Below are 27909 nucleotides of genomic sequence, written 5' to 3'. Positions count from 1 at the left end.
TGTGAATAGTTTATTTATCTTCTCATTAAAACCAAAGATGTTAATCAGTGATTGTATATCAAGAACAGGGACACATCACAATGGGTGCATTTCGTTTAGTGATATCAACAGAATGAAAACAGCAATCGATTGAAGCGCTAGTCAGTGCACGAGCCACCTGAAAACAGCGACCATGAGCACTGATTGACGCGGACAACAACGCAGAAGTATAAAGGAAAACCCGTAACTTGTGATGTAGAGGATACGGCGTAGGTCCAACGCAGAAGTATAAATCAGCCTTTAATATTATGAAGCGCCAAGAATACTTCTTGTACACAAAAAAAACTAAAATAACAACTTTATTCAACAATTTCTTCTAGACTTCCACTACATCAACAACTTAACTTCTGACAGACTAGAAAAACTTGTTGAATAAAGTTATTTTTGTTAGCATTTTTGCAGTAAACCAGTTTGAACCACAGTAGTCACGTGGACTATTTTAACAATGGGTGCATTTACATGCACGTTCTTAAGCCGATTATGCCTAATAAGCCAACAATGAACATGGCCATGTAAACGCAGTAACCCGTTTTCTTTTATCGGAGTAAGGTCATAAACTTGTAAGCACAAACCGGTCGGGACAGGTCGTTTTTTGCCTCTTACTCCGATTTTGTGCATCATGTAAACGCATTAACCTGCTTTCTGTCGGCTTATTGAAGTGTGCATGTGTGATAGATGAAAAACGTATGCATCCAGACATGAAATAAGGACATATATAACAAACGCAGATTCTTTTAAGACACAGAAAATTGTAAAGATGTGTTCTCATCTCAGAAGTAGCAGCAGAAGTAGAAAATGTTCAGTCAAAACGTTACATCTCTAACTGCATGAGGGATAATATGAGCTGAAAATCTCCCACTGACACAGTGCAAGCTTTATTTAACATCACAACTGACATAACATTTTGAATACTCCGAGTCAGATAAGGACATTGTTATTTTGACATCACTACAAGGAAATAACCCGGTTTATTAATAAAGTCATATAAACGCAGTTTACTTGCGTTGCCAGTTGCATGTAAACGGGGAAAACTGGTTATTTCAGTACGCTGATTTTTTTGAGTTATCAGCTTACTGGTGTGCATGTACACATGCTCAATGTCTTTTCTACCTTTATGGGCCTTGAAAGAGTCAATTAAATTGCTGTCTATGTAGGGGTCAGAGAGCTTTTGGATTTCATTAAAAAATATATGAATTTGTGTTCTGAAGATGAACCAAGATCTTTTGGAACAACATGAGGATGAGTAATTAATGACAGAATGAACATTTTTGGGTGAACCAACCATTTACTTCATCCTAGCTGAATGGAAGTATTTATTTCTAATAAAAAAATATATTTTTTTGCAAATTGTCTTCATCATTGTTTTTAAAGAAAATGTACAATAAATGAATGTTATACAAAAATACTTGTTAGTGAAAATACTGAAAGTAAACTTTCAAAATTACTGGTAAAACCATTTGCTCAACAAACGCTGACAAATGATTTTAATTGAAAAAGGTGCGCCAACTCAAACTCACCTGAGTGTTATCAGAGTCCTGACTGGCAAGTATCTCATAAGGAGGGTCAACAAAATAAAGCGAGTGTCTCGGAAACCCTGGTATGATGTTGCTGAGCTGGAAGCCAAACATAACCAGCCAACTCTTCACATCTGCAAGACAAAAATGTCACAAGAACTATTGTGAGTCATTTATAATAACTTCTAAGTTCTGCCCATTAATAAAAGCAAAACGTTTGATGACCCTCTCACCTGTCACATAGTTTTTCACATCAATCATATCACTGAGTGGATTATTGTTCTTGAACATATACAGGTTGAACGGAGCTGGCTCTTTTCCTATCTTCGGCCACAAAGTATGGTCAGGTGCAATCCATCTTCCTGCCAGCACGTCATAGTCTCTCTGGGCGAAGTGCACCAGCTTTGTGAGAGGATCATAAAGCCCTCCATGAAAGCCCATTATGAGCTGGAAATCCGGGTTGGAATCATAGTAGATCTCGCCGTATGCCGTGTACTGCATTTGCTTGACCATCTGCCCATTGCTGCTGAAGATGGCCAGCGGAGTGCCTACGTTGTCAGAGGCGATGTAGTATTCCTCCCCACCGCTGACCTCCATAGCGAACAGATGACCCTGCAGGTCATAGTAGAAGGAGGTGATTTCAGCTCTCGAGTGGTTGTAAACATGGGTGACCCGAGTGGGGTAGTTCAAGTCAGCATAGAAGTATTGCTGATGCTCGCCTTCACTAGTTCTGCGGGAGACGCGGCGGCCCAAGCCATCATAGCGGTAGCGGACGCTCCAACCCCCTGCCGTGCGGCTGTATGCTCGCTCGAGAAGACCTTTGGAGTTGTACTCAAAGATATCCGAGCCCCTCTGTGCAAGCATGCCGTCCTCATCGAGCTGATACTGCATATCACCGAGCCGCGTGATTCGGTCTCGAAGGTCGTAGCGTAGTGGCAGCAGACGGGCACTGTTACCAGGGTTTAGCAAATGAAGATTGCCATTTAGGTCATAGCTGTAGCGCCACGTAGACCAGTCATCAACTTTGACGCCCACAAGCTGCCCGTCACCATCATATTCGTAGCGGTACTGTGTGGTATTAGCATAGGGACCGATCTTAAGTTCACGTTTGATAACACGGCCCATGCTGTCATACTGCACCGTCATCCAATACATCAATGAGCGGAAGATCTCGTACTGCACTTCCTTGATGCGGCCATGTGCGTCGAAATGCTTACTGAGTGTCATCACAGCCGTAGTGATGATTTGGTTGATGTCATAGTATATGATGCCAAACTTGCCAAAGTGTTCGACCTTACCGGATATCTCATCATACCGGTACAGGTCCACAGGGAGTGGGGTTTCCCCTATTACCGGCTTTATACTGGCCACCCTGAAACTGTTGTCATGATAGGTGTAGTCAAAGCGAGCGTTGACCATTCCTTCCTCTGAGAAGCGGTACATTTGTTTGTCCACTAGGGGGCCCAGTTTGCGATAGCGAATGGTGCAAGAGAAGCCTCCGCTCTGCAAGTTGACCATTTTGAGCACTCCAGTCGTCTCATCATAGCCAAAGGTGACAGCAGTGGCATCATACAGAACCTCAGAGAGCTTTCCCAGCTTCCCGTACTTGTAAAGAACACGCCGGCCCGTTCCGAGGAAGAACATGGCACGTGGACGCCCATCCTCACTGAAGTCGTGGATAATGGTGGCATTGCTCTCTGGGGGGTTGTAGGTGTTGCGAATGTAACCAACAGACACATGGGTGGCCATAGTGTGTCGGGCCATACTCGGCATAGTGACCGCCGTGAGCCGGCCCGCTGTGTCAAAATCAAAGACATACTGTTTCTGACTCTGCTGGAGCAGCAACACCATGGACTGCAGTGTGAAATAGAAAGAGGAAAATGAAAAGGTGAACAAAATAAGTTCATATATGAGTACTCTAGGAAAACATCAACTCTCCATTGCAGTTGAAAAGAGGCAACTCACTTTGTCCATGTAGCTGAAGCTCCAAACTTTCCCATCAACAAAGGTTCGAGACAAGATCCGTCCAAATGTGTCAAACTCGCTTTTCTCACTCATGCTGCCCCTCTGCAAGCCCACCAACCGGCCGGTGGGTGAATAAGACACATTGACCAGGGCTAAGCTGCTGCTGGGCAGCCAGGTGGCAGGTCGGCCTTGGGCGTCATAGATGATACGCAGTGTAAATTTGCGATGGTCATCGTAGATCTTTTCAGTTCTAGTGTTGCGGTCATAGTCAATGGAAAGAAGGTTTCTGCTGTGGACCTGTGGGAAAACATTTAAAAAAAATTCAAGTTCTAAACTCATCATCATCAAGCCATAATTTACATAGCAAATCTCAACGGACTGATTTTATGTTTCGTCACCAAATGTAAATGCTCCCATTATCCAGCTCAGGGGTCTCATTTATAAAGCGTGCGTGCGTGCGTCCGCACAAAACGAGGCTGGAAACGTACGTACGCCAGTTCCCACGCAAAGGTTGTGATATATAAAAAACAAACTTGACGGGGAATTTGTGCACCTATAAGCAAACTTTGAAGTGTGCGTATGCACATTCTGGAGACAAAGGGAATTGGCGAAACGGATGGTGAAGTCATGAACCGAAGTTAGAACTGTAGAAAATAAATGTGAGAAGAACGATTATAAGAATTAATGACATTTAATTTTCACTCCATTTCATTCGGTATAACCACATTATCATGAAGATTAAATCCAACAGTGTTATTTGTGCTGATTGTTTTAGGCTATATACATCTAGTGAAATCCAAACGGAATTCAAAATGTATTTTTTAAAAATATATAATAATATATCGCTGCCTTACAGTCACATTGTCCACAACTGGAGCGCAGGAGGAGATGGCACGACTACATGTGATGCAGAATAGCATGCCATACCCTTTTATTAGAGAACTGCTCAACACAGTGTAAAAACAAAATATTTATCTTAATGTGCATTTATCATAAAATGTCAAAGTCTGCAAATACAGTCATGAAGCACATCAGTCTATTTGATAGAAACATATAACTCCTCCGGTGACCCGGGTATGTAATGCTTCATGATGGCACTGCTGGCACTATTGGAGGATTACGCCGATGACAGAATAAGAAGAGAATGAGTTTTCATTAAGGGACATTATCAGCAAAACTGCATGAATTTTTTTTGATTGGAAGTGTTAAAAATTAACAAAATATTTGTAATTAAAATAACACTTTATTTAAAAAAATATCTGAGAAGTATTTTATACAATTTTGTTTTATTTATATTTTGATATATTTATTCTACAACATAAAAAATGATATTAAGTGGATTTCAGAAATGGCATTTATAGTCCGTATCTATTATTTTTCAATGTCTTTTACCTTTGACAGTGTTAAACATGGTGTCACGTGGATGGAAATATCCATGCAAATGATAGTAAAACTAGGCGTTGTAAGCTCCATGATTTATAAAGGGATTTTTGCGCAGCTACTGGCGTACGCATGCTTTTATAAATCAGAATTTTTCTCAAAAAAATCGAGCTTTTGTACGTATGTACACTTTTAGGATGAAATCTACGCAAAGTTTTATAAATGAGACCCCAGAACTGCTAAATGTGGACTATTAGGCATTTAAGTATTATAAACATTCACATGAATTTCTTTAAAGCGTCTTTAAAACAATGTTTATTGTGAAAAGCACTTTACATACAATTGACTTGTCAATTAACTTAAATGGTAAAAAGAAAAACTTACACGCAACTTCCTGCCAAAGACAGTGACCTTGCCCTTGGTCAGCTCTTTTCTCATGCGCCATTCAATTGAGTTGAGGCCGCTGTCAGTGGGTAGGGTGATGTTGCGCCTCCCGATGGTCGGGCTCACAGATCCTGCAAGGATGTGTGGCTCTGTATGAAAGCTGATGCCCATCCCATTAGCATAGGACACTCGCAGTGTGCCGTTGTGGTACAACTGATAGCTATTCCGCACTTGGTCTGTGAAAACATAACAATAAGTTATAAAAGGGGTTGGCAATGATTCTAAAAACAAGTTCTACTCTTTTAATAATAAAGTATATAATATTTCACATGTTTATAAGTCTAGGGTTTGCAATAGAAATCACATTCTAAATGTCTTTACTGTCCTTTTTTTATTAATTTATGAGTCATTGCTAAATAAAAGTGTTAAAGGTGCACTATGGAGCTTTCCGTCCACTGGAGGGCGCCTATTCAAAACAAATCGTATTTTGATGACGCAAAGTGTGAGCGCAGCATCTTGGGAGATGTGGTCTTCTCATCACAGACGGTGGAAAATAGGACTCAGGCAGAAATCACGTTCATGCATGCGGTTATTAAGGTTACTGTAGTCTAAAGCAGTGGTTCTCAAACCTGTCCTGGGGACCCCCAACCAGTGCACATTTTGCATGTCTCCCTCATCTAACACACCTGATTCAAATCATCAGCTCATTAGTAGAGACTGCAAGACTTGAATTGGGTTTGTTTGATGAGGGAACATGCAAAATGTGCAGTGGTGAGGGGTTCCTAGGACAGGTTTGAGAACCACTGGTCTAAAGCAGAGCAGGACCGAGTGTTCTGGACCTGAGCACAGCTGCTGGAGCGATTGTTAAACAAATACCCGCCTCGCGAATACCGGGACTTTTATTATGAAGGGACGGGAGACAGTCGCCGGGCGCCTGCACAGATCCGCTCTTCCGGTTATGATTTTGAGGTAATGTAGCTCTGTTTATCATATTAGATACATTTAAGTGTGTTCAAAACGATGTTATGACGTTACTCCGTGCGTTCACTTGTTCACACTGCTAAGAGTAAACCGCTCCTGCGAAATAAAAGCCGAAACCGAGGGTAACGCAGATATGACGCAATTGACAGGCGACTCCCTCAAATGCAATGCTGAAACGTCCCTGTCCTTAGTTAAAATAGCAATTTTCTCACAATTTACAAATAGATGGAAACATCTGGGATATTGTAGGTACTCAACTGAACAAAATATATAACACTGGCCTAGTGGTTTTTGGATATTTTACTGCAAAAATACTACATAGTTCACCTTTAATTAAAAAAATAATAATAATCTTACTGACACCAATCTTTAAAACAGTAGTGAAATGCATATGAAAATATATATTGCTGTTTCATGGCATTAATATACATAAACTACTGTTTATCTGTGAAGCATTTTTTAATTTAATGTTTGTATTAAGGCGAGTTATTATGAAGTGCTCCCTAAAACCAGCCTCATTTCATTAAGTATGAAGCATTAGGTCTGATCTGACAGTCTATTGTGCATTAGGGGAAATGCAGCACTGTGGGCGGATGTGCAAAATGCGGCTTTTGGTTATAAAGAAGATTTAGCTTTGGCTAAAAGCAGCACAAACATCTTCAGTTCCATTTACAAGCTATAATTGGATCAGACGCAGCTTTTCACAGAAATGTACCTGGGAAACACAATCATGTACAATTTCAAAGTCATAAAAAAATCCAAGTGCATTATGGTACACTGCTAACAAGCAGAGGACAACCAAAGGGTTACTTTTCATGTAATTTGTCTTGAGCAACAGTAAAAGCATATTCTTTACAGGATGTAACAAGTAAGTTGCGTGAGAAAATCCATCATCAACACATAATCCACTGAATATGAAGAGAATAGTTTACGCCTACAAGCTTTTGCCTCCTGAAAGAACCCCTAAAGGCAGCCTATGGTGAATTGTAAAATGGAGATTTCTCTGCTCTGCTGGATTTTGCACATTCAAACAATGTGGCCTCCCTGTGGGTAGTAAAGAGAAACATCAGTCTACCTGCCTGCTGCGTGTTTTGGTCCTAATGGATGCGATTTGCAGGGGAAACGGGGGCATCAGCATGAGATCTGGACTGAGATTTGTTCTTTGTGTGCTGTGTGTGTACCTTGAACCACAGTGTAGGACGCCTCTACCGACGAGAGATTAGTGATGACCGTGACATCATCATCTCTGTTTGAGCTCTCCATGTCAATATTTATGGACTCCTCCATCTCACGGTGCAGACTGGTCACCACACCAGTGGGATATGTGACGTTGGTTAGACGACCCTCACTGTCATAGCTGTGAAGAAGAGAATCAAGACAAAACTCACTAATATGACTGTAATAAATAGACAGCAGTATAATTTCTTTATTAATGTCTAATTCATTTTTAATGTTTTAAATAGTTAAAAAAGTGTTATCTTAGAATATGTTACATACTATAGTATTATTATAGTATTTATTACTATTTTGAATTAGTTTTTATTTTTATAGTATTTTTAGGTTTACAAATTTTTTTATGCACTTTTTTCATTTTAAACACATTTCTATATAGCTTTATATTTTTTATTTGTGTAATTGCAGTACTTCAAATTAAAGCTCACTTAATTGACAATTGACAATATTAATGCTGTGTTCCAGGCATGTTTTTTAGCCTGCAAGTTACGACTTCAAACCAAGACTCACGACTTTGTAGCATTCCAGGCCAAGCAAAAAAAAAAATACAAGGAATAGTGGCAGTTACATGTTAACAAAGTATGGTGGACCGTACGGGCTTATGCTCATTTACAATCCTTTCTATCGTCAAAGGTGCTCACTCACTTATTTGAGGGAAACGGAAGAGAAAAAACAGCGCATAAGGCAAGAGAAGCTGTTACAGCTTTTATTTTACGATATTTGTATATCTGAAGGGACTGCCATTGTTGTTTCATGTGTGAGTTATGTGATGTCATAACTCATAACTGGAAGTATCTAGTACGAGTTCACGGGTGGGAAGTCACAGGTTTGACTGCCGTTTCAGTTCACTTTCACGAGTAGAAGGTTGGGAAAACACGGGTTAAGGGTTGCCTGGAACGCAGCATAAGTTTATAATATCTGATATTAATATTTTCGTTTAAGCGTTACCAAAAATTATAAAAAATTCTAGTTCTAGTTAACAATATCAACACTGTTTGAAACAACAACCACAACTGTACTTCTATTTAAGAGTCTGGAGCAGTTCTTGCATACAAACACTAGGTGGCTGTAGGACCAAAGCTTTATTGCAAAAACATGCTCCGCTCTCATAGATGAAGATGCAAGGTAGATAATAACCACAGGTTAAGACTCATAAAAAGTCCTAATTCATCATTCACAAGAATAACCATGACGAAAACAACATGAAAATCTATGGAGCTAATTTTGAACAGTTGAGCCACTTCTGTGCTCAACATTTCAGCACAAAAACTTGCATTATAATCACTATCAAGATTATCTTAATATACATTTTAAAATTAAGTAAATGTCAGTTTTTTTCAGTGCAAACAGGCCTCCTTTTATATAAATTGGGCTTATTACAGATTACCTAATTAACATTGGCCAATAAACATGGCGCTATTACTTCCCACGCAAAGAGTTTTTAATGCACATTGCAGCGGTACTTTATAAAATGATAACCAGACACATATTCCAACATGCCTTTTCAGCATTTTAAAAAGTAAATCATTCTAATGAATTCCCCCCTGAAACATTTTGAATTACAATCACAAGCATTTTGGATTAGAAATCAATTTAATTAGCATCTCCAGATTTGCATGTGTCTCAAGAGTTGCCACATCTCACATTTCATACTCACTCGTAAAAATTCGTCCATCCGGTCTCATCTGACTTGGAGGCTAAAAGTTCAGTGTTAGTATCATAACTGAGCTGAGCCACCTCCTGGCTGAGGGCGGACACTGAACGTAGGCTGCCGGCTGGGTCCATTCCTAGCGTTACCACCTGGTTCTCCGGCAAAAGCACAAGCCTGATGGAGCCAGAAGCCTCCCTCCTTACCCGAAGTGTATTGTTAGAGGCATCGGTAACTGCCGCTAACTCTCCATCCAGTCCGTAGGTAAAGTTATACATGGCCAAGCCTGTAATGAGGCTAACCGTTTGCCTATGAAGCCCGTCGGAACCAAACACATAAAGCTCCTGTTCTAGAGATGAACCCACTTCATATTGTCCGCTTGCTGTGGTGTTGGGGCGGTTACTGCTGACCGAACGCACACGGATGTTGTTCAGGTCAGCGATGTACAGGGTACCATCGGGTGACACCGCCAGTGAAGCGGGACAATTGAGGCCAGCGTCTGCAGCGTAGCCCTCATCTCCTGAGAAACAGTTGCAGTTGACATCATTCTTGCAGTCACATTCGGAGGCGGCACCAGCTAGCAGGGAGATCTCGCCACTGGTGCTAACTTGCCGGATGCGGTTGATACGCTTCTCGTCGGTTTCAGCAATGTAGAGCACACCTGTGTGGGAGATGGCGATGGCTGTGGCGCTCTCCAAGGCAGAATGGATGGCTAGTTTGCTGAGTGAGTAATCAATGCCAGGGACCTGGCAGTGCATGGGCCGCCCTGCAATAATGCTGACCTGATGGTTCTCAGAGATGCGCAAGATGACGTTGTTCTCCAGCACATACAGAGAGTTGTCCATTGGGTTGATGGCCAGGTCTGTAGGCCACTCCAGACGTACCTGAAACATCAAACATTAGATTAACATTAAAGGTGCTCACAAAAAAGGAAAAAAAATTGGGGAGCAGTCGTGGTCCATAAGTGTAAATTCAGCTTTGGCAAGGGGGATTTTCCTGCCTCTGCTTTTGATATCCCCCTTCTGTTTATTTCATCCCAGCTTCAGGTCAAACGGAATGCATTTCCCATTTTCGACAGTAGATTACTGGCATTTAAAAAAAGTGTTATATAGATTTTTCAGAGTGGAACAAGTCAACGGGCCTATGAATTCATTACAGTGACAGAAAAATGACGACAGTGACTTGATTGATAATCCAGTTTCATTGCTTGTCACTGTCATTGTCAAATGTAATACTCAAGGAGACACTCTGAGAAGCAAATATTGGCTAGTGATATAGCTTAAACACCAGACTGAAATGAAGTGCAGACTGAAATGAACAGGCTTAAAATTAGATTACACAATTGTGTTTGAAAGCTTTTGTTTCAATAAATGTATAGTCTATAACTTAATTGGTAAAAAATATATATAAACAATTAGTTCTGTATTTTTACTTTTCATTTGAACATTCAAAAAAAATTTTTTTTTATTTTTTTTACAAATAACATTGTGTTAATTAATAATGATCAAACTTGCTCAAACATTCAGAATTTATAATATGCTCTTGTACATATATTCTCTTTCTCTTTGACACCATACACTGATAATTGACAATGTTAGTTGTAATAGATAGAGAGATTTCAATAGAATCTTGCTTGATGGATCGATCAAGTGCAAGTGCAAGACAGTTGAGGAAAGTAATTACAACCTGGCTGACGTCCATGCTGGAGTCACAGCTGAGGGGCCTGACTGCGGTCAGGTCATTGGTCTTTATCAGAGTGGAAATAATGCCATTCTGATCCACTTTTCGTATCATTGTAGCATCCACAAAGTACATCAGGCCATTCTTATCCAATGCAACACCTGCACAACAGAACCAACAGTGAAGAAACTCAAAAATTGTACACAAAACTCATATTAAGAAATGCTATAAATTGTATGATACATGTATGGTTACAACAAAGTAGTAAAAACATTCATTTGGTATTAAAAGGATAGTTCAGACATAAGAACAATTATTATAATAATTGTCCTTCTTAAACTTCTCATCAATGTCAGAAATAACACCTAACTCTTCTTAAGAATTTCACTGCTCCCCAAGTATCTGATTTATTTCGGTTCTATTTGGATAATCCCAGGAGGAAAAGGTGTTTTTAAAGGTAAAATAATTAGTAGTCTATGTGTGAAGGAGCAATGACCTGGAAAAGAGCCAGACGCTGCACTGCTCGACTGATACAGTTTGATTCATGCTGTCATGGTGATCATGTCAGAGTGCGTTTTATTCTGAGATAAGAAGGCAGAGTTGGTATTTGAGCGCAGTCTGCTAACCTTACGATCTCTCTTTACCTTCTGTGTCATTTATTTTTCTCACATCAGTGGGCCATGCTGGGCTTAAAGAATGATGTCTGGAGTCTAGAAAATTACAGGTTACAGAGGATTGTGATATCGTAGAAAATGACAGCACCTGGTAACTGTCTAAGGAATTAAACGGTAAAGGTTACTTTCTAGGTTCATGGAAACTAAAAATGTGTCTCCCTGTCAAGAGTCGCAGGGTATACATACCTAAGCTAATTCTTAATTTTAATCCGTAATTTTTAAGGTGTATTGTGTAATTTCTGTCCCATGGATAAATGGGTATATTTTTTAAAAACCATCACCTCTTGGGCTCATTAGTGTGGCCTCCACTGCCTTGCCTCCGTCGCCACAGCGAGCCTCATCGAACGGGACACACTGCTCTCCCGTTCCTGCCACCACCTGAGCGTTATCCAGCAGTGGTCGCGCACCATTCATAGAGCGTATGCGGTAGATCTGCCGGGAGTTGGTGTCTGACAGAAACAAAGAACCCGACACAGGATCCACTGCCAAGTAGTACTTATGGCTTGGACTGTTGCTATGGAAATAGGGCAAATTGGGAGAATGTCTCTTAATAAAAATCCTTTGACAAACAGCATGGTTACCTTGGTGAACATAATGAAATGTGAATAGTTCATTGCTGGTAAAGTAATTGGAGCTCAAAAAAGAAACCACTTTGATAAAAAATAAAAAAGAGTGAAATTCTGCTACATAGAATGAACTGTAGAAAACAGCTACAGAGTAGGACATAGAAAAGCATAGAATGTTTTTTTTTTAATTAGCATGCTATTTAGACATGCACACATGTTGAACATTTTCACATTAAGCATTTATTTTAATTACCTGTGTCTCAAATCTTTATTTCTTCAAGGAGCAGTGAAAGAGAAGAGACAAAAAAGAATACATCAATTAAACAATCCTTAAAATATATTATTGTAAACGCTATTCTAGTTGTTAGAAACAACAATAACTCAAAACTGAACCTATTTATTTAATAAATGTCCTTTTAGTATAGTACATGACTCACCAAGGCATGTTCATCTAAAAAAATGTATTATCTTTCATCAAACTGCAATAAATAACTATTGGCTTTGTGATCAGATATGGTGCTCATGGGAAACCAGGGTTCTCTCTCCCCCTCTACTTCTGTGTCTACCAATAAAATGTGGAAAATAAATACAATAACCGTCTTCACATCCCTGAAATGACAATATTAATAACAGCACACTTTTCATGGTTCAATCAAATCCTGATGGATAAAATCAACTTCAAACAGTAACACAAGTTTCAGGACAATTTATGTATCACTAATAATTATAAAGTGCAATGATTCAACATTTATATACTACCCTTCAAAAGTTTGAGGTCAGACTTATTAAGACTAAATGCTCATTATTATTTTTTAATGAAACTAAATTCATTTAAAGACATTAAGCAGCATAACTGTTTTTTGTCACAGTCTCTGGTAGTAGATGAGCACACAACAAAGGAGTCAAGTGAAAATTGTCTTCGTTACTAACTTAAATGCAAAGAACAGGCAAGGAACAAATTATTTAGGAGATAACGCATCCACATTGAAGCGGCAGTGGATACACGTAACACAAATCAATAATGCAGGACCAGGAACATTATTGAACTGAAACTGAATGCTTAAAGGCCCACTGAACTGCCTTGAAACGCACAGCATTATACAATGTGTTCCCCTGAAACAGGAAGACAGGGCGGGACATATCAAGCAGCTCCTCCCCCTTTTTCAGATTTTATATTTTATAAAATTTATTTTTATATTATTTTTATATATAAAATTATAAAATATTATTATTTTTTTAAATATCAGTTTGACAAGAGCCTTTCAGCTTGGTAAAGACGCAGTTTCCAGCTAATCTCTAACCGGTTGTCATCATAATCTCTTTCATATTGCTTTAAAATAAAGTATTCTGTGCAGAATTCAAATGGGTTCGATATGTTTTGTTGTCTGCACCGGCTCGTGCATGTGAACCACTCTGCTCTTGAGTCTCTGGACCGGAGCAGACTGTGTGTGAGCACGTGCTGTGGCGGTGTGTATGAAACTGAAAACAGACTTCATTCACCTTAACTGAAAGCATATTTACACTGCCTGAATTGTACCTTATCCCCTTTATAGTGTATTGCAATATGTGCCATTCGCCATGTAGAAAATAGTGAATGTGTGAACAAGTGATTGATTTCAGCCGCAGCTTTAGCATCTATTTAAGTCCGTGGTGATGTCATAAAAATCTGTGATCCGTTTTAGTGGAAACTAGAGACTGTAAGTTTTGAATGCTTATATTTTCTAAATGAAAATTGTATTATTGCTTTTGAACAAACCAACTTATTCATAACCTTAAAGCTAACATATTTATATTTTCAGGGGGCCTTTAAATACATGAGGCAAACAAAAGTTGAGTAACGAGGAGACAGGTGAATAGTCTTTAACTAATTAACTAGACACAGGTGAACCGGGATAAAGAATAAAACACATGGGAAAATGTGGGTCAAAGGAAAAACCGCAACTGAGCAATACTTCAGTTCTTCTGGCATTGAAACAGTTTTCTACATTAATAAAAAAGAAGTAATGATTCTTGAGCAGCACATCAGAATATTAGAATGATTTCTGAAGGCTCATGTGACAGAAGACTGGAGTAACGATGCTGAAAATTCAGCTTTGCCATCACAAGAATAAGTTACATTGTAAAACATATTAAAACAGTCATTTTAAATGATATATAATATTTCGCAATATATTATAATATATTGTGTAATTCCAGATTCTAAACCAAACTAAATTCAAAAAAGAATACAGTCCAAGAAGTTTGAATTATTATTTTTCTTCTCCTTCTTCAGTAAAGTTTTTCCTGTCAGTGGGTCATGCATTTTTAATTTCATTTTGATATGCTGATTCTATTTCATTTTTAAAGCCAACTCTAGACATTTATCATTTCAGCTGAATATCAAGTTGTACTCTGTAATGTGTTAAATTATAGAGGTGAAGTATTACAAATGCCGTATCATCTATCAGCTTTACCTGAGCTCCAGTACAGCTGTGGTATTGAGGGACGGATAGACCCTCCGCACAAAGTTAAGGTCACCCACGTACAGGTTGCCCTCTCCATCACAGGCTACAGCCATCGGCGCCAGCAACTTGTTGCCCTCTGCCATCCCACTGCAGCTTGGGCAAGAGATGCTGCGTCTTCGGCCGTTACCCATAATGCTGTTAATGATGGGCGGCTGCTGCTGAGAGAGGAAGATGTTCTCGCCGCTGCCCTTATGAAGAATTCCTGTGTGAAATAAATCAAACACTGTCACTAAATGCAATTGAGTGAGATTTCAAACATGACATATTTCTAATGGTCTTTACACGCACAAATGTGATGCTTAAATGAAAGCATCAATTTCTACACTGTGACATATTTATTGCATTTCGTGATCAATAGCGTGAAACCAGCAGTCATTAAAGACCTCATAATCATCAATAATGACAAAAAAATGTCCTGGTCCCTCAAACAGAGAATTTCCCCCTAATACAGTGATGAAATTATGAGCAATGACAAATGTGCAGAAAAAGAGCAAAATTAGGCAGTGTGTACGTGTTATTTTAGAATCCACTGGCATGCCCTCCATCCCTGTATTCTTATTTGACTTCCCTCTAGGCAAAGTGAAATCAAACAAAGTCTAAAGATAAACAGGTGTGAAACAGCAGGCATAACTTCTGTTTATAATGGTGGTTAATAGCAACACTTTTTACACAGTGTGAGTCAGTAATGACTGAGAACAAATAATTTTTTTCTTGAAGAAGCTTTTTAGTGAGGGAAGATTTGTCTCTTTTTCACTGTCAAACGTATTTCACAAAAATAAGTGGCTCATAAGAAATGCAACTCTGCTCAGTGTAATTAGTATTATTTAGGAGGGCTTTTTTGTTGTGTTAATATAATCCAGGAACGGGGAATGCGGTCCATGAGGGCCACTGAACTAGCTCCATCCATTATAAAACATCCATCCATCCATCCATCCATCCATCCATCCATCCATCCATCAAATCCGTCCGTCCATCCATCCATCCATCCATCCATCCATCCATCCATCCATCCATCCATCCATCCATCCATCCATCCTTCCATCCATCCATCCATCCATCCAGCCATCCATCAAATCCGTCCGTCCATCCATCCATCCATCCATCCATCCATCCATCCATCCATCCATCATGTATTGCTGTTATACTGCATTAAAATATGCAAGATTTTGATTGATTTATCTATGTGGCCAAATCACAAAGAAATACCATTGCTGTGTTCGGAGTGCCTATTCTGATCATTTTGACTACTTGGGTACTTGACAAGGAGATTTATGCACCCATTTATCCATAAAAGGAACTATTATTATTATTACTATTATTTCATAAATATGCATACAATTTTTCTGAAATCCCCAGTGACCCTGTAGAGGATAAAGTGGATTTTATAATAGAGAGATGGATGGATTCTCTGGAAGCGACTTTCTATTAAGCTGACAATGTATGTTTTGTCTACCCAGCACTAAAGTACTATTCACATATATTTAAACCTAAAAAAAAAAGCCAAAAACTAAACTATGGCTGTAAGTTGAACAAAAATAACTTCTTGATTTCATAATTCTGAAACAAAACAAAACAGTATTAATGCACAAATTGGCAATTTTATATAAATACATTTTATTTTGATATTATTTTATTAACATTCTTCAGCAGACTCCCTTGGGGCTTACTGTAACCGAACCCCAAAGTACCACCCAAAATGCCACAGTAACAACTGTTTTGGACGTTTGTCAAATTGTCAAACAATTTCATATCTTCCAGTAACAGTCCAATAACAAGTCACACAATTAATGTATTTCCATGGTTGATCACTGATGTCACCTGAGAGTTATCCTGCTCTTCCATATCTAGTGCATTGAATTGTTTGAAAAGGCATTTTACTATCGTACCACTGCGGATGTTCAGCATGTGGTGTTTGTCTAGAGACCAGCCGCCCAAGTTCGAGGGGTTGAGCTCATATCCCTGTAGCACAGCTGTCCTCTTCTCCCACAGGATCTGACTGGGACACGTCTCATACTCGTACCCCACGGACACTAAAGAAAAAGATTGGCAGATTGAAAGGATAGAAAAGAAATGTGAAGAATGAAGGAGAAAATGACAGAGGGAAGACACTTAGAGGAAGACCAAAGCTGTGCTATCTTAATTAAACACTCCATCACCGATCGGGGACATAACAATTCATTAGCTCACAGGAGGAACTTGCTGCTGGCATACACAATAATGGATGAGAGACAGACAGTCTCATTAAACTCAGAAACTATCTCTGTTTTGGAGCTCAAATTAAGAGAAGACACTGGGGAACAGACAAAGGCATAGACAAGAAACAAGATAACAGTTGAAATACACCTGTATCCATGACTCCATATATCGCTTACCCAAAGCCTCAGTCAGGCCGTAGACCCTCTGCCTGTAAGCATCAGTCTTATCCCAGATATAAGTGTACGCCAGGTTGGGGGAGGCATGGAACCATTTCTGGAGGAGATGGCCCTCCACGGCCACCATCAGGTGCACTTTGGCCAGGCTGAGAGGCACTAGAGCTGGGGTGATGATCACCTTAAGCAGCGAGAGGTAGCCTGAGGTCCTGGAGCTCAGATAGCAAAGTTTAAGACTGGTTCCGGGAATTTCCACCTGCTCGTGAAGGACCTGGACAGGGAGAGGAAGGAAAGAAAGTATGCTAAATAATTCTACAAAAAAAACTCTTGCAGCTGCTGCCAGTCTTGAAAAACTGTCTCAGAAAGAAGATAAAAGAGATGGAATGTGAGCAGCTGAGAGAAACTGTGATTGCAAGAAGAGAATGAAAACGGAGATTAACAACAAAAGACCAGCCAAGAATGAATAGAAAGAGTAATAGAGAATATATAATGCAAATAAAAAGCCAACAGAAGAGTGTAATGACCTACACAAATATAACAGAAATGAGATGTGATAGGAGCGGTGTTGAATGTGGCACCTGGCTCTCGGGGAGAATGTGTCTCTCTGAAGGGTTGGAGCTGAAGAAGGATGACAATGGAGAGGGAAGCACCACAGGATCGGGCCTGGCAAAACCACTCAGGTCACATCTGCCTGTGGTTTTCTCCTCTGTTTGTAGCACCAGAGTGTCCATGGCGTAGAAGCGATTCCAGGGCAGCCACACCGTCCGCTCCTGACTCAGAAATGGAGCCCGCTCAAACCGCAAAGTAAGAGAGCCTCCGCCGTTGGCCACCAGATCAAAACTAGGGAGAACCGGCCCAGAAAACGCACTTCAGTACATATTCAACGGCAAAGGGGGTTCAGATCATTTGATTTTACTCACGTGCCATCCTGGCGGGTCATGGTGTGACCATAGTGAGGGTACTTTACAAAGGTCACATTGACGCCCACCAAAGGAGTGCCATCTGAGGTCAAAACCTGACCTCGAATTAGAGATGCCAGGCTGTACACACACAAAAACAAAAAGTAATATTAGAGCATGATAAACCATGTAATGTAGTCCATCACAGCACAGGGCAGATGAGGTACCTGGCATTGAAGGGGTTGATTCCTGGGATGATGTGAGTGCTGTCTTTACCCACAAGCATCTTAATTCTGTCGTAAAAGGAAGGGACTTTCTGCACCTCTGATTGGCTCTGCTGAATGACCTGGAGCGGGTCACGTGATCCACGACACAGAGGATTGGTCACACAAGAGCTCTGCGTGCAGCAGTCCGGATCCATGCAGTCAACAAGACCATCTGAGTGGAAAAGATGTCACCACATGTCATAAAAACTTTAGATCTGTAGCATGCATTAGCAGTGTGACACATGAATTTTGTATGACAATAAACCCACACTAGGGTTGTCACGACACCAAAAATCCAGTTTTTGATAAAAATGCCAGTGTCATTTTCGTAGAATCTACTGAATGTATAATATTAACAACAGAATAAAACCTTCATATTTTTTTCAGTCAATTTTACCAGCATTTTTGTTGACAAAGTGATACTGTACATTACCCTTCAAAAGTTTGTGGTAAGTAGATTTTTTTTTTTAAAGAAATTATTTTATTCGGCAAGGATGCATTAAATTGATAAGTTATAGTAACTTTATTTTATTTAGGATAATATATTTTTTACCTTTAAGTTCCATGATCAACAGAATTAAAAGGTTGTCATTTGAAAGCGTGTTGGTCTAGTTGCATTATTATGCTGTTATATTAGGATTATATATTCAGTTGCATAAAATAGTCTTAAAATGACAATAATATTGTATATAGCAATTATTTCTGGGATGATATATCGCAAAACAAAAAGTAGTTACCGTGACAGGCCTACTTTCAACATACTCAAATGTATGTAATATGATAAAACAGCGTCACGTTACCTCATGTACGCATGATAAAACAGCATAAAACAGAAAAAGTGGAAGTGGTTATCTATGGCATATTAAAAGCTCTGCAAAATCAAAGCGTCATCAAACTATGCATTTGTTTTGAGTAAGTGACCTCAGCTAAAATATCACCCTGTGGCCCAAGACTGGTTTCCCACTGAACAAAAGCAGGGCTGAGCCTGGTAAATTCCCTCAATTGGCGCTTATCAATCATGGCCTCCTAATAATCCTCATCCACTGAATTGGCTCTGTCAGCCTCTCTCCTCTCCACCTATGGCTGGTGTGTGTTGAGCGCACTGGCGCCGTTGTACTTTGGCTGCCGTCGTATCATCCAAATGGATGCTGCACACTGGTGGTGGTTGAGGAGAGATCCCTGACAGTAGTGTGAGTGTAAAGTGCTTTGGGTGTACAGTAGTACATATAAAAGCGCTATATAAATGCCTCATTCATTCATTCATTCATTCATTCATTCATTCAACATATAGTGGCTTTAATGTTCCTTCATGATACTTGTTTTTTTTTATTGAATTTTTCATGTGTGCAGCTGCATTCGACCAAAGTACTACATTTAGTTTGTTCTCAACATTTTCAAAACTATAGAAAGACCTGTATTTTTTTTATCGACTTGGTTCCAGAAGTATACCAGCACATTTGACATCCCAAGCACACATAGTTTCATGGTTTCAGAGTGGCAGATGGTTTAAAGCGACTTCTGAAGTCTCTCTGTTCGGCTGCCATCTTATTCTCAGTGTGTACTTTCGACGAACCCTTCTCAGTTCAAAACCCTGCACTGCTTTGAAGTCAAGAGAGGGAGACAAATAATGTGATATGTGATTAAAAAAAAACTATAATTAGCTCAAATGCAGAATTTCTTATCATTATGGAAATTAAATTGAACAAATATATTTATTTACCCCCATTGTGGTAATGAGCCCAGCTGATAGAAGTGATCATTGAATCAAATGATGCTCTAGTTTCGCGCTCTATCTACCCCGGTTTCACTTTGAGAGAACTTACATCAAAGTCACATAGGGCATCGCTCACACCCCTGAGAGCTTCCCTTCCTGTTTCATCTTTCTCTCTTTCCGTCTCTTACTGACTGTGTATCGCAGAGCACAGTACATGCACACCCTTTCAACCCTTCTCCCTAAATGGGTCTTTCTTGATCCGGAACAAACTCACAACAAGCGTCTGTTTCCAGAGATGTTTGCTCCATGTTTTTTTGCCTGGTGCTCTGTGATCTCTGAAGCCTCTATGAAGTAACCCCCAAACGAAGGGCAAACAAAAGAGTGAGAAGAAAAAACAGGAAGTTGTGTATGTCTGGAGGATGCTTTTCTTTGTGCTGTTTGTGTCTGGGTTAGACTAAACAGTGCCTTCAAAGGTCTTCTTTAAGAAGTGTTTTGTGATCATCCTTGAAATTTAATCCAAAAGTATAATTAAGATGAAACAAATTGCATTACAGCAAATTAAGTTAAATTAAATCCAATGTCTGATGGTCTAGCAGAGACTACTTACCAATCCCCTTCCCCCTTATCTAGATAATTCCCTTTCCTCTCCCTATTCTAATAGTAAATATTATGAAAGCATAGGTTAGAGGGCCCAAAATATTTTCACATGCTCTAAGACTAATGTGAGTACAACAACTTTATAACAATTGTTAGGGGTTAATTTAAAGATCTGCATGCTTGCCGGGCCATGTACATAAGAGAAAAAAACAAAAAAACAAAGACACAGCATTTTAAACCAGAACGCAACAAACATTTCCTTCTAAAAGCCCCTCTGTGCACTTTATTGGTCTAGGGGAGACGCTTAATGCTTAAGCCTGACTCTGACATCTACCTGTTATATAATCATTCTCCTAGGGGTAGCTTCAAATGCCTCAATCTGCCAGCCAACAGACACATCACTTTTTCAGACAGTTGATTGGAGCTGCTCTATCCAGTCACTCAGAGCGTCTTCATATCGCCTAATAAATTGTCACAAAGTTGATATATACATACATACATTATATTATTCATTTTTTCTTCATTTTTTATGACTGGGGAAAGGTATCAATTAATTTAGAGCAGGGTTTAAGAAATACGAAACTGGGATTCAAGAGGAAACTGGAAGATCTAGAAGCTTCCAGAATCAAAAAAGGAATTGTGGATAATTTGATATATCAATACCTCTAGTTTCTGTAAAATGATCTGAAAATCAGATTTTCACATACAATTTCCACAATTATATTCGATTTTGATTCGATTAGAGGCAATATTATTTTGGCTGTATATCATGGCAAATAAAAAAAAATAATGCTGTAAATTATGGGAGTCTATAATTTATATAACTATAATATTGAAGGTACAATTACCTGATTTGTATACAAACACTTAAATTACACTCAATTATTTTTTTAAATAATAAATGTGAAGTTACATGACATTGTTTACCAGCTGTTTTACTGACGTCTTTCCACGGTTGAAACATTGATTGAGCGATTCCATGTGAATGATACGGATCCATGATATGGATTTCGTTAAGTATTTTTTAACACACTTTCAGATGTTTATTCATGTTTATTTCGCACTGTTACTGTTATTAATGCGGAAGAGAAGATCAGTCCACTTGAGCTCCGTGCTGCTGCTTCTCTTGAGCTGAGATGCGCCAGAGCAATCTCACACCACAGTGCCAAAGGTTTTTATGTGTTTGAATATCGTAATAAAATGGGCATAAAATACTAAGTGTGAATTTCAACACTTCAACATTTCAACAAGTCATAGTTTTATATAAATTGAGCTGCTCTGGGGACATGATCAAAAGAGCGAATCTTATTGGCCGGCTAGTTTTATTCACATTGCGAGGAAATTAAATTAGAAAATTTGATTGCATAGATGGCATATGGCAGTTAGTGTCGGTCTAAAGAGACACAATAACAAACGTTCATTCAAATTAAAATGTTTATCATACAGAGTATTTATCGTTGTGTGGACAGGCCTTTACAACAGGGATGGAAATTAACTTTTTTGTCCACCGGCCACTGTGGCTGATGGATTTCAAAATCTACCAGCCTCTCAATGTTTTAACCAGCCACTTTCTTGTTTTTAACCGACAATGTGTAACTGCACGTGAAAATTAATACTACAAGCTCTACAATATTTAAGCACTTTATTTAATATCAAGTCTCAATGAAATGCTGACATTTTCTCTTATACACACACAAATCATGAACTGATATACATTTAATTAAACGAGTAGGGGTCTGTGCGCTCTTTTTTTTTTTTTTTTTTTTTTTACCTGGATGTGGCATTTGGATGATTTGTGGTCTTTTATGGCTTCCAGTTTTAGGTTTACAGTCCCAACAATGAAACTATTAGTGTTGGCATCTTCTGAAGCGTGTTGACGACATAGCAAGCAGAACATTGTCAGTAGGGATGCACCGAAATAAAAATTATTGGCCAAAACCGAAAGAGAGGGTACCAAGGCCAAAAATGGCAAAATAAATGATGCCAATTATTAGTACCTTTGCATTTATGGCTATGGCTGTCTAACTTTACTAAAAATCAAGGCATTGCAATTGCATAAATTAATATTAAAGTTTCAAATAATAAATCAATTACAAGTTATGCAAATATTTATTTAGCACAATGAAAAATGTACAATGTACAGTATAAAATAAAATTCAAAATAAAATGTTTAACTTGACCCCACTCATGTGTACATTTAATAATAGCTAATGTACAGGCCTACTGACCTGCAGAAAGGTACATAAATTGAATAAAGTAATCAAATGTAAAATAACTGCAAATTTAACTGTTTCAATTAAAGAATAATCCTCATTAAACTTACAAAAACTATTCAATCAAGAGCAGTGAGTGATGTCCTTATCTTTTGTTTGACATTAAACAGAGCAGTAAAGGCTACTGCCCCTTTAAGACCTAATGAAGGATATGCGTCGTCTTTCGAGACTTTCTCGACTGTATACAGTTCACTTAAGTCATATACAGACTATGTCTGCTTGGATACTCATCAAGATGAACATGTTGACATACTTCTTGTGTGAGTTTGTCCGTTCAAGCGCAAGACTTGAAAGAGAACTCAATATTTGCGTGCTGTCAGACGAGAGCGCTCTTTCGGATGATGCACAGAGACAGAATCTTCTCTCAGCGTGCGCGAGCTCATTCGCGTCTTCTGGCTCTAACGTTACAAACACCCGAGTGATGATGACGGCGAAAACGACTGCTCATATTCAAACATATGGCAGCAGCACTCGCATGCATTAAACAAAGTTTACAATGAGGTGAAACAGTAGATATTTTTATTAACCCGCCACAGTGGCCGCTAGGTGAAGTGAGTTTACCCACCACAACTCAAAATCACCTGCATTTGGCTGGTGGCGGGTGCTAATTTCCATCCCTGCTTAGCAATAGTGAGATAATAACTGTCCTAACTAAAGTTCAGTTGCTATCACTATTTTCCCTTCAATGCTCTTGACAGATATGATGCAGATGAGGCCAATGGCCAATTTTGCCAACAAAATAATTTCTGCATTCATAACACATTTCTTACCTCCTTCATTGTCCTTATTGTCATTGCAGGAGGTCTCCATGGCAACACTGCAGCCTGGCCCTCTCCAGCCAGTGTGACATTCACAGTGCCAGCTGTTCTGACCCATGATGCATTGCCCATTCCCATTGCAAAGCCCTGGACAACCATCTGAAAGAGGAGAGGGAGAGATTGATCAATTGTATGATTATATTGGATTTGAGCTTATTAGGTTTGATACCCATACGAAACACGAGGAGAAATGTTACTCGCCACTTAAAACTCACTACCATACCGACGGCATGCAAACTGTCAGATAAACTCTTGATGGACATCTATTATCAATGAACCCAAGCAAAACCATTATAGATGACATTGGTTTGACTGCTGCATTTTGGATGGTGAATTCAGTGTCAAGATGTGTTGTGTGCTCAGAATCCATCAGCTATAATTGTCTGAAAACAATGATGTGAAAATGGTGGCAGAGAGGGAGAACTGTACTCATTAGCATGAAAACAAGCATACTAACACATGCAACCAAAGCGGCATCCATTAGTATTCTTCTTCCGGCTGGACTCCAGAGCTCAACAAGTCATTTAATATTTTTGCAGATTTGGATCACACAGTGAAAACTGTGTCCTTTTCTCTGAATGTAAAAACAATGACAACTCACACAAACATAAGCATACGCACAAACATGTTTATGTACATGAAAAAAATCAATCAAAAACAAAAAACAAAACAGCATCTGAAAAGTCTTTGAAATAGAAGTCACAGAACCGAGGGACATGCCTTTGACTAGTTCAAAGCTAAGAGCCTGTGTGTGTGTGTGTGTGTGTGTGTGTGTGTGTGTGTGTGTGTGTGTGTGTGTGTGTGTGTGTGTGTGTGTGTGTGTGTGTGCATGCGTGTGTGTGTGTGTTTACGATGGTGCAGTGTTCTCCGTTCCAGCCCTGTTCACACTGGCACTTGCCATCCCGGCAGGTCCCATGTTTCACACACTGTGGGTTACACAGTCTCTGGTCACAGCTTGTCCCTGTCCAGCCTTCCTCACAGTGGCAAACACCCCCGACACACACACCATGGCTCCCACAATCTGCTGAACACACCTCTGGAGAGAGAGAGAGAGAGAGAGAGAGAGAGAGAGAGAGAGAGAGAGAGAGAGAGAGAGAGAGAGAGAGAGAGAGAGAGAGAGAGAGAGAGAGAGAGAGAGAGAGAGAGAGAGAGAGAGAGAGAGAGAGAGAGAGAGAGAGAGAGTGAAAAATTAGCACTGAAAAGGTATGGACAGGATTATTTTTGCATATGAATTTTTAGGAGTTTTCCTTTCAGACGCCAAATTTTTGGGAGGAGAGTATTTAAATCAGTCATGCAAGGTGATTTACTAAGGTTTGCGCTAGTCACTTTACTGCTATTTGTGCCATTATTTACCATTTAAAAAAAGAATATCTTAAACCAGATGCTTATTTGGTAAATTGCGTTGGCCATAATGGAAATGATCCGGCTGCATCTGTGTTCTTTAATTTTTAATGTCATCAGTAGATCACGTACAGAACTTTCCTCTCCCATCTGCACTTTTTTAAAATCAACTTTCACACTAATTTGCCCTGTTTAGTAAATCTGGCCAATATTTTGATATTTTACTTGATTGTTGTTTGGCTTTGCACTGTTTTAATGATCTGCAGCAAAGCTGCAAATGCTTTGGCAACTTAAATAATTACATTTTTTAAATAATACAAATTATTATACTGAATGCCATTTATGTAAATGGTACACTAAAATAGCTGTATTATTGACATAACTGTTCAAAAGTTTCAAGTCAAGAAGACTTATATTTAGCAAGGATGTATTACATTTACCAATGGTGACAGTAAAGATATTTATAATGGGACATATATTTCAGGACCCACTTTATATTAGGTGGCCTTAACTACTATGTACTAACATTGTACTTAATCATTTGATACAATGCACTTATTTTGTACATACATGCTTTTACATTGTACTTACATTTAAAAAAATATCTGCATGTAATTACATCTGTAATACATTTCTGTAGATACATTTATAATTACACAGTTGGCACTTCCCTTACACCTAACCCTACCCTTAAACTGACCCACACCACCACACCTGTCCCTAACTCTACCCTTAAACTGACCCACACCACCACACCTGTCCCTAACTCTACCCTTAAACTGACCCACACCACCACACCTGTCCCTAACTCTACCCGTATCCCACCTCAATATCAGCAAAAGGGCTTTGCATACAATTTGAACACAGTAAGTAAACTGTACTTATTTATTTTTTTATTTAAATACATAGTAGTTAAGGCCACCAGCCTTCATAAAGTGTTCATTTTAGCCCTCATAAAGTGTTAATCAAATAATCATAGATAAAATTAAAAGACCAATAATCCATGTTAAGATATCTTTCTGTCTAGAGAACTAGCCGCGCTGGTTGCACCATGCATATTTCAACCAAATTAATGTTATTATTAAATAACAATAACTTCTGTAAGCGTATGTATATCATTGATCCCCTACCTTGTAAAAGTTATTATTTTATAATTTGCAATTTTGCTCAATAAAAAAATAAAAATAAAAAAATGGATCTCTTTTATGCTAATTATAATATTTAAAAATATTTTAGGCATTTTGGATTGCACCTCATCCACAGTTTGAATTGTTTCCATACATTTTTTGAGGTGTATCTGACTTTTGTGGTGTAAAAATGTAATAATTTTGCCACAACACTTTCATATGAATCAGATGCTAAAACAGCACACGCAGTGAGTGCAAATAAACAATGCTAACAGCGAGCGCAATTCATGCTTAGTGAATCCCTCCCAAGAGTCTAGACGGATGAAAATGAAAGACTAGAATAAATCGCAGCACAGCTTGAGAAGAGAGGAAGCGAGGAGGTGGAAATCGCTGATGGGAACACACCCGTGGAGCAGTCAGGGCCCATCCAGTTGGGGTCACAGCTGCAGAGCCCCGTGTCAGGGCTGTAGTTTCCGTGGCCGTTGCACTGATCCGGACACTGGGCTCTGGACACATCACATAGCGGCCCAGACCAACCCGGTTTACAGTGGCACTGACCGGACACGCAGCTGCCATGTCCAGAACATGTGGGGTCAAGACAATCCACTGGAGAGAAAGAAATAGAGTGTTTGAAAAGTCTTTTTCTCTCATTCTCTTTTTTTCTTTTCACTTTCCTCCTCATCTTTCACTTCTCCTTCCTAAACTCACCTCTGGGATTTCAACACTTTCAGAAACCAGCTGCTCATATGAACATGCGCTCAGAGACTCCGTTTCTGCCCAATTTCTTAAAAGCCCGATCAATAGACTGGATTTCATCACTTAACAAAGTTTATTACGCTTGTATCAGCATGCTTTTATAGCAGACATTAGAAATCGGAGATTCTCAGAGGAAGAGGTTTTTCAGAGAGTGCTGAAAAACGTTTTGAAAATGAGAAGCTGTCCACACGCTCATTACCTTCCTCGCAGGACTCGCCACGGTAACCCGCTTCACAGGTGCAGCTGCCCTGGGCGCAGGTCCCGTGACCACCGCAGCTGGGGTCGACACACTGGCCCTGAGGCACGTCACACTCCAGACCCTTCCAGCCGCTGTAGCACATGCACACACCCTTGCTGTACTGCCCGTTCCCACTGCACAGCACGGGACAAGCCACTGCAATGGAGACAGAACGAAAGGATGCAGGAGGGAAAACAAATGAGGGAGTGAGGGAAGGACAGAAGACCAGGATGTTTGAGAGGAATTAGTGAAAACCAGCTGCTTTGAGAGAAGTTCAGGTATGAAATGTAAGATAAGATAAGAGAAAAATGAAGCATACAGTTAATTCAAACAAATCAACTGAATTGTATGAAAACACCTCAAACTCAATGACCAATGATCAGATGCAACCGCCTGAACTACCCTGACATATATGTGACGTTGGGATGTAACATTTGTTTTATCAAACTGGTTTGTTCTTTTGACTAATCAAAAGTCATTTTCACTGCTGATATTAAATTATAAATACTATAATCTGATACATATCATACACTACTGTTCAAATGTTGTTGGTATGTTTTTTTTTTTGAGTTTCGTATGCCTACCAAGGCTGCACTTATTTGATAAAAAAATACAATAAAAACAGTAATGAAAAAATATATTGTGAAATTTAAAATATTTTAAAATGTAATTTATTTCTTTGATGGATCATTACTCCAGCCCTTTAAAATTCATTCATTTATTGCGCAAAGAAATATTTCTTATTAGCAATGTTGAAAACAATTGTACTGCTTAATATTTTTGTAAAAACCGTGATGCATGTTTTTTCAGGATTCTTTGATGACGTACAGTTCATACAAACAGCATATATTTGAAGAAGAAATCTTTTGTAACATAATTGTTTTTATTGTCACTTTTGATAAATTTCATAAGTCCTTTTTCAATGAAAGTATTAATTTCTAAA

General features: G+C 39.1%; 1 protein-coding gene across 8 annotated transcripts in view; it reads right to left on the bottom strand.

The window, feature by feature from the left end:
- Positions 1 to 27909, bottom strand: part of tenm2b (teneurin transmembrane protein 2b) — a 324894-nt gene that overhangs the window by 3159 nt on the left and 293826 nt on the right. For all 8 annotated transcript variants that reach the window (XM_067423508.1, XM_067423509.1, XM_067423510.1 and 5 more), the window contains 19 exons: positions 26928 to 27122; positions 26378 to 26578; positions 24356 to 24540; positions 23457 to 23604; positions 18064 to 18274; positions 17858 to 17977; positions 17516 to 17777; positions 16941 to 17208; positions 16455 to 16598; positions 14518 to 14770; positions 12318 to 12338; positions 11780 to 12012; positions 10831 to 10985; positions 9154 to 10028; positions 7445 to 7620; positions 5283 to 5518; positions 3519 to 3815; positions 1787 to 3407; positions 1557 to 1687 (listed from right to left, as the gene is read on the bottom strand). In XM_067423508.1, coding sequence (XP_067279609.1) covers positions 1557 to 1687; positions 1787 to 3407; positions 3519 to 3815; positions 5283 to 5518; positions 7445 to 7620; positions 9154 to 10028; positions 10831 to 10985; positions 11780 to 12012; positions 12318 to 12338; positions 14518 to 14770; positions 16455 to 16598; positions 16941 to 17208; positions 17516 to 17777; positions 17858 to 17977; positions 18064 to 18274; positions 23457 to 23604; positions 24356 to 24540; positions 26378 to 26578; positions 26928 to 27122 — 5732 coding nt within the window. The remainder of the gene's footprint in view (positions 1 to 1556; positions 1688 to 1786; positions 3408 to 3518; positions 3816 to 5282; positions 5519 to 7444; positions 7621 to 9153; positions 10029 to 10830; positions 10986 to 11779; positions 12013 to 12317; positions 12339 to 14517; positions 14771 to 16454; positions 16599 to 16940; positions 17209 to 17515; positions 17778 to 17857; positions 17978 to 18063; positions 18275 to 23456; positions 23605 to 24355; positions 24541 to 26377; positions 26579 to 26927; positions 27123 to 27909) is intronic.

Source organism: Pseudorasbora parva, chromosome 18 (assembly GCF_024679245.1).
Source record: "Pseudorasbora parva isolate DD20220531a chromosome 18, ASM2467924v1, whole genome shotgun sequence".
In the NCBI taxonomy this organism is placed as follows: domain Eukaryota; kingdom Metazoa; phylum Chordata; class Actinopteri; order Cypriniformes; family Gobionidae; genus Pseudorasbora; species Pseudorasbora parva.
Note: the sequence above shows the minus strand (reverse complement) of the source record. Positions and strands in the feature narration are given on the sequence as shown.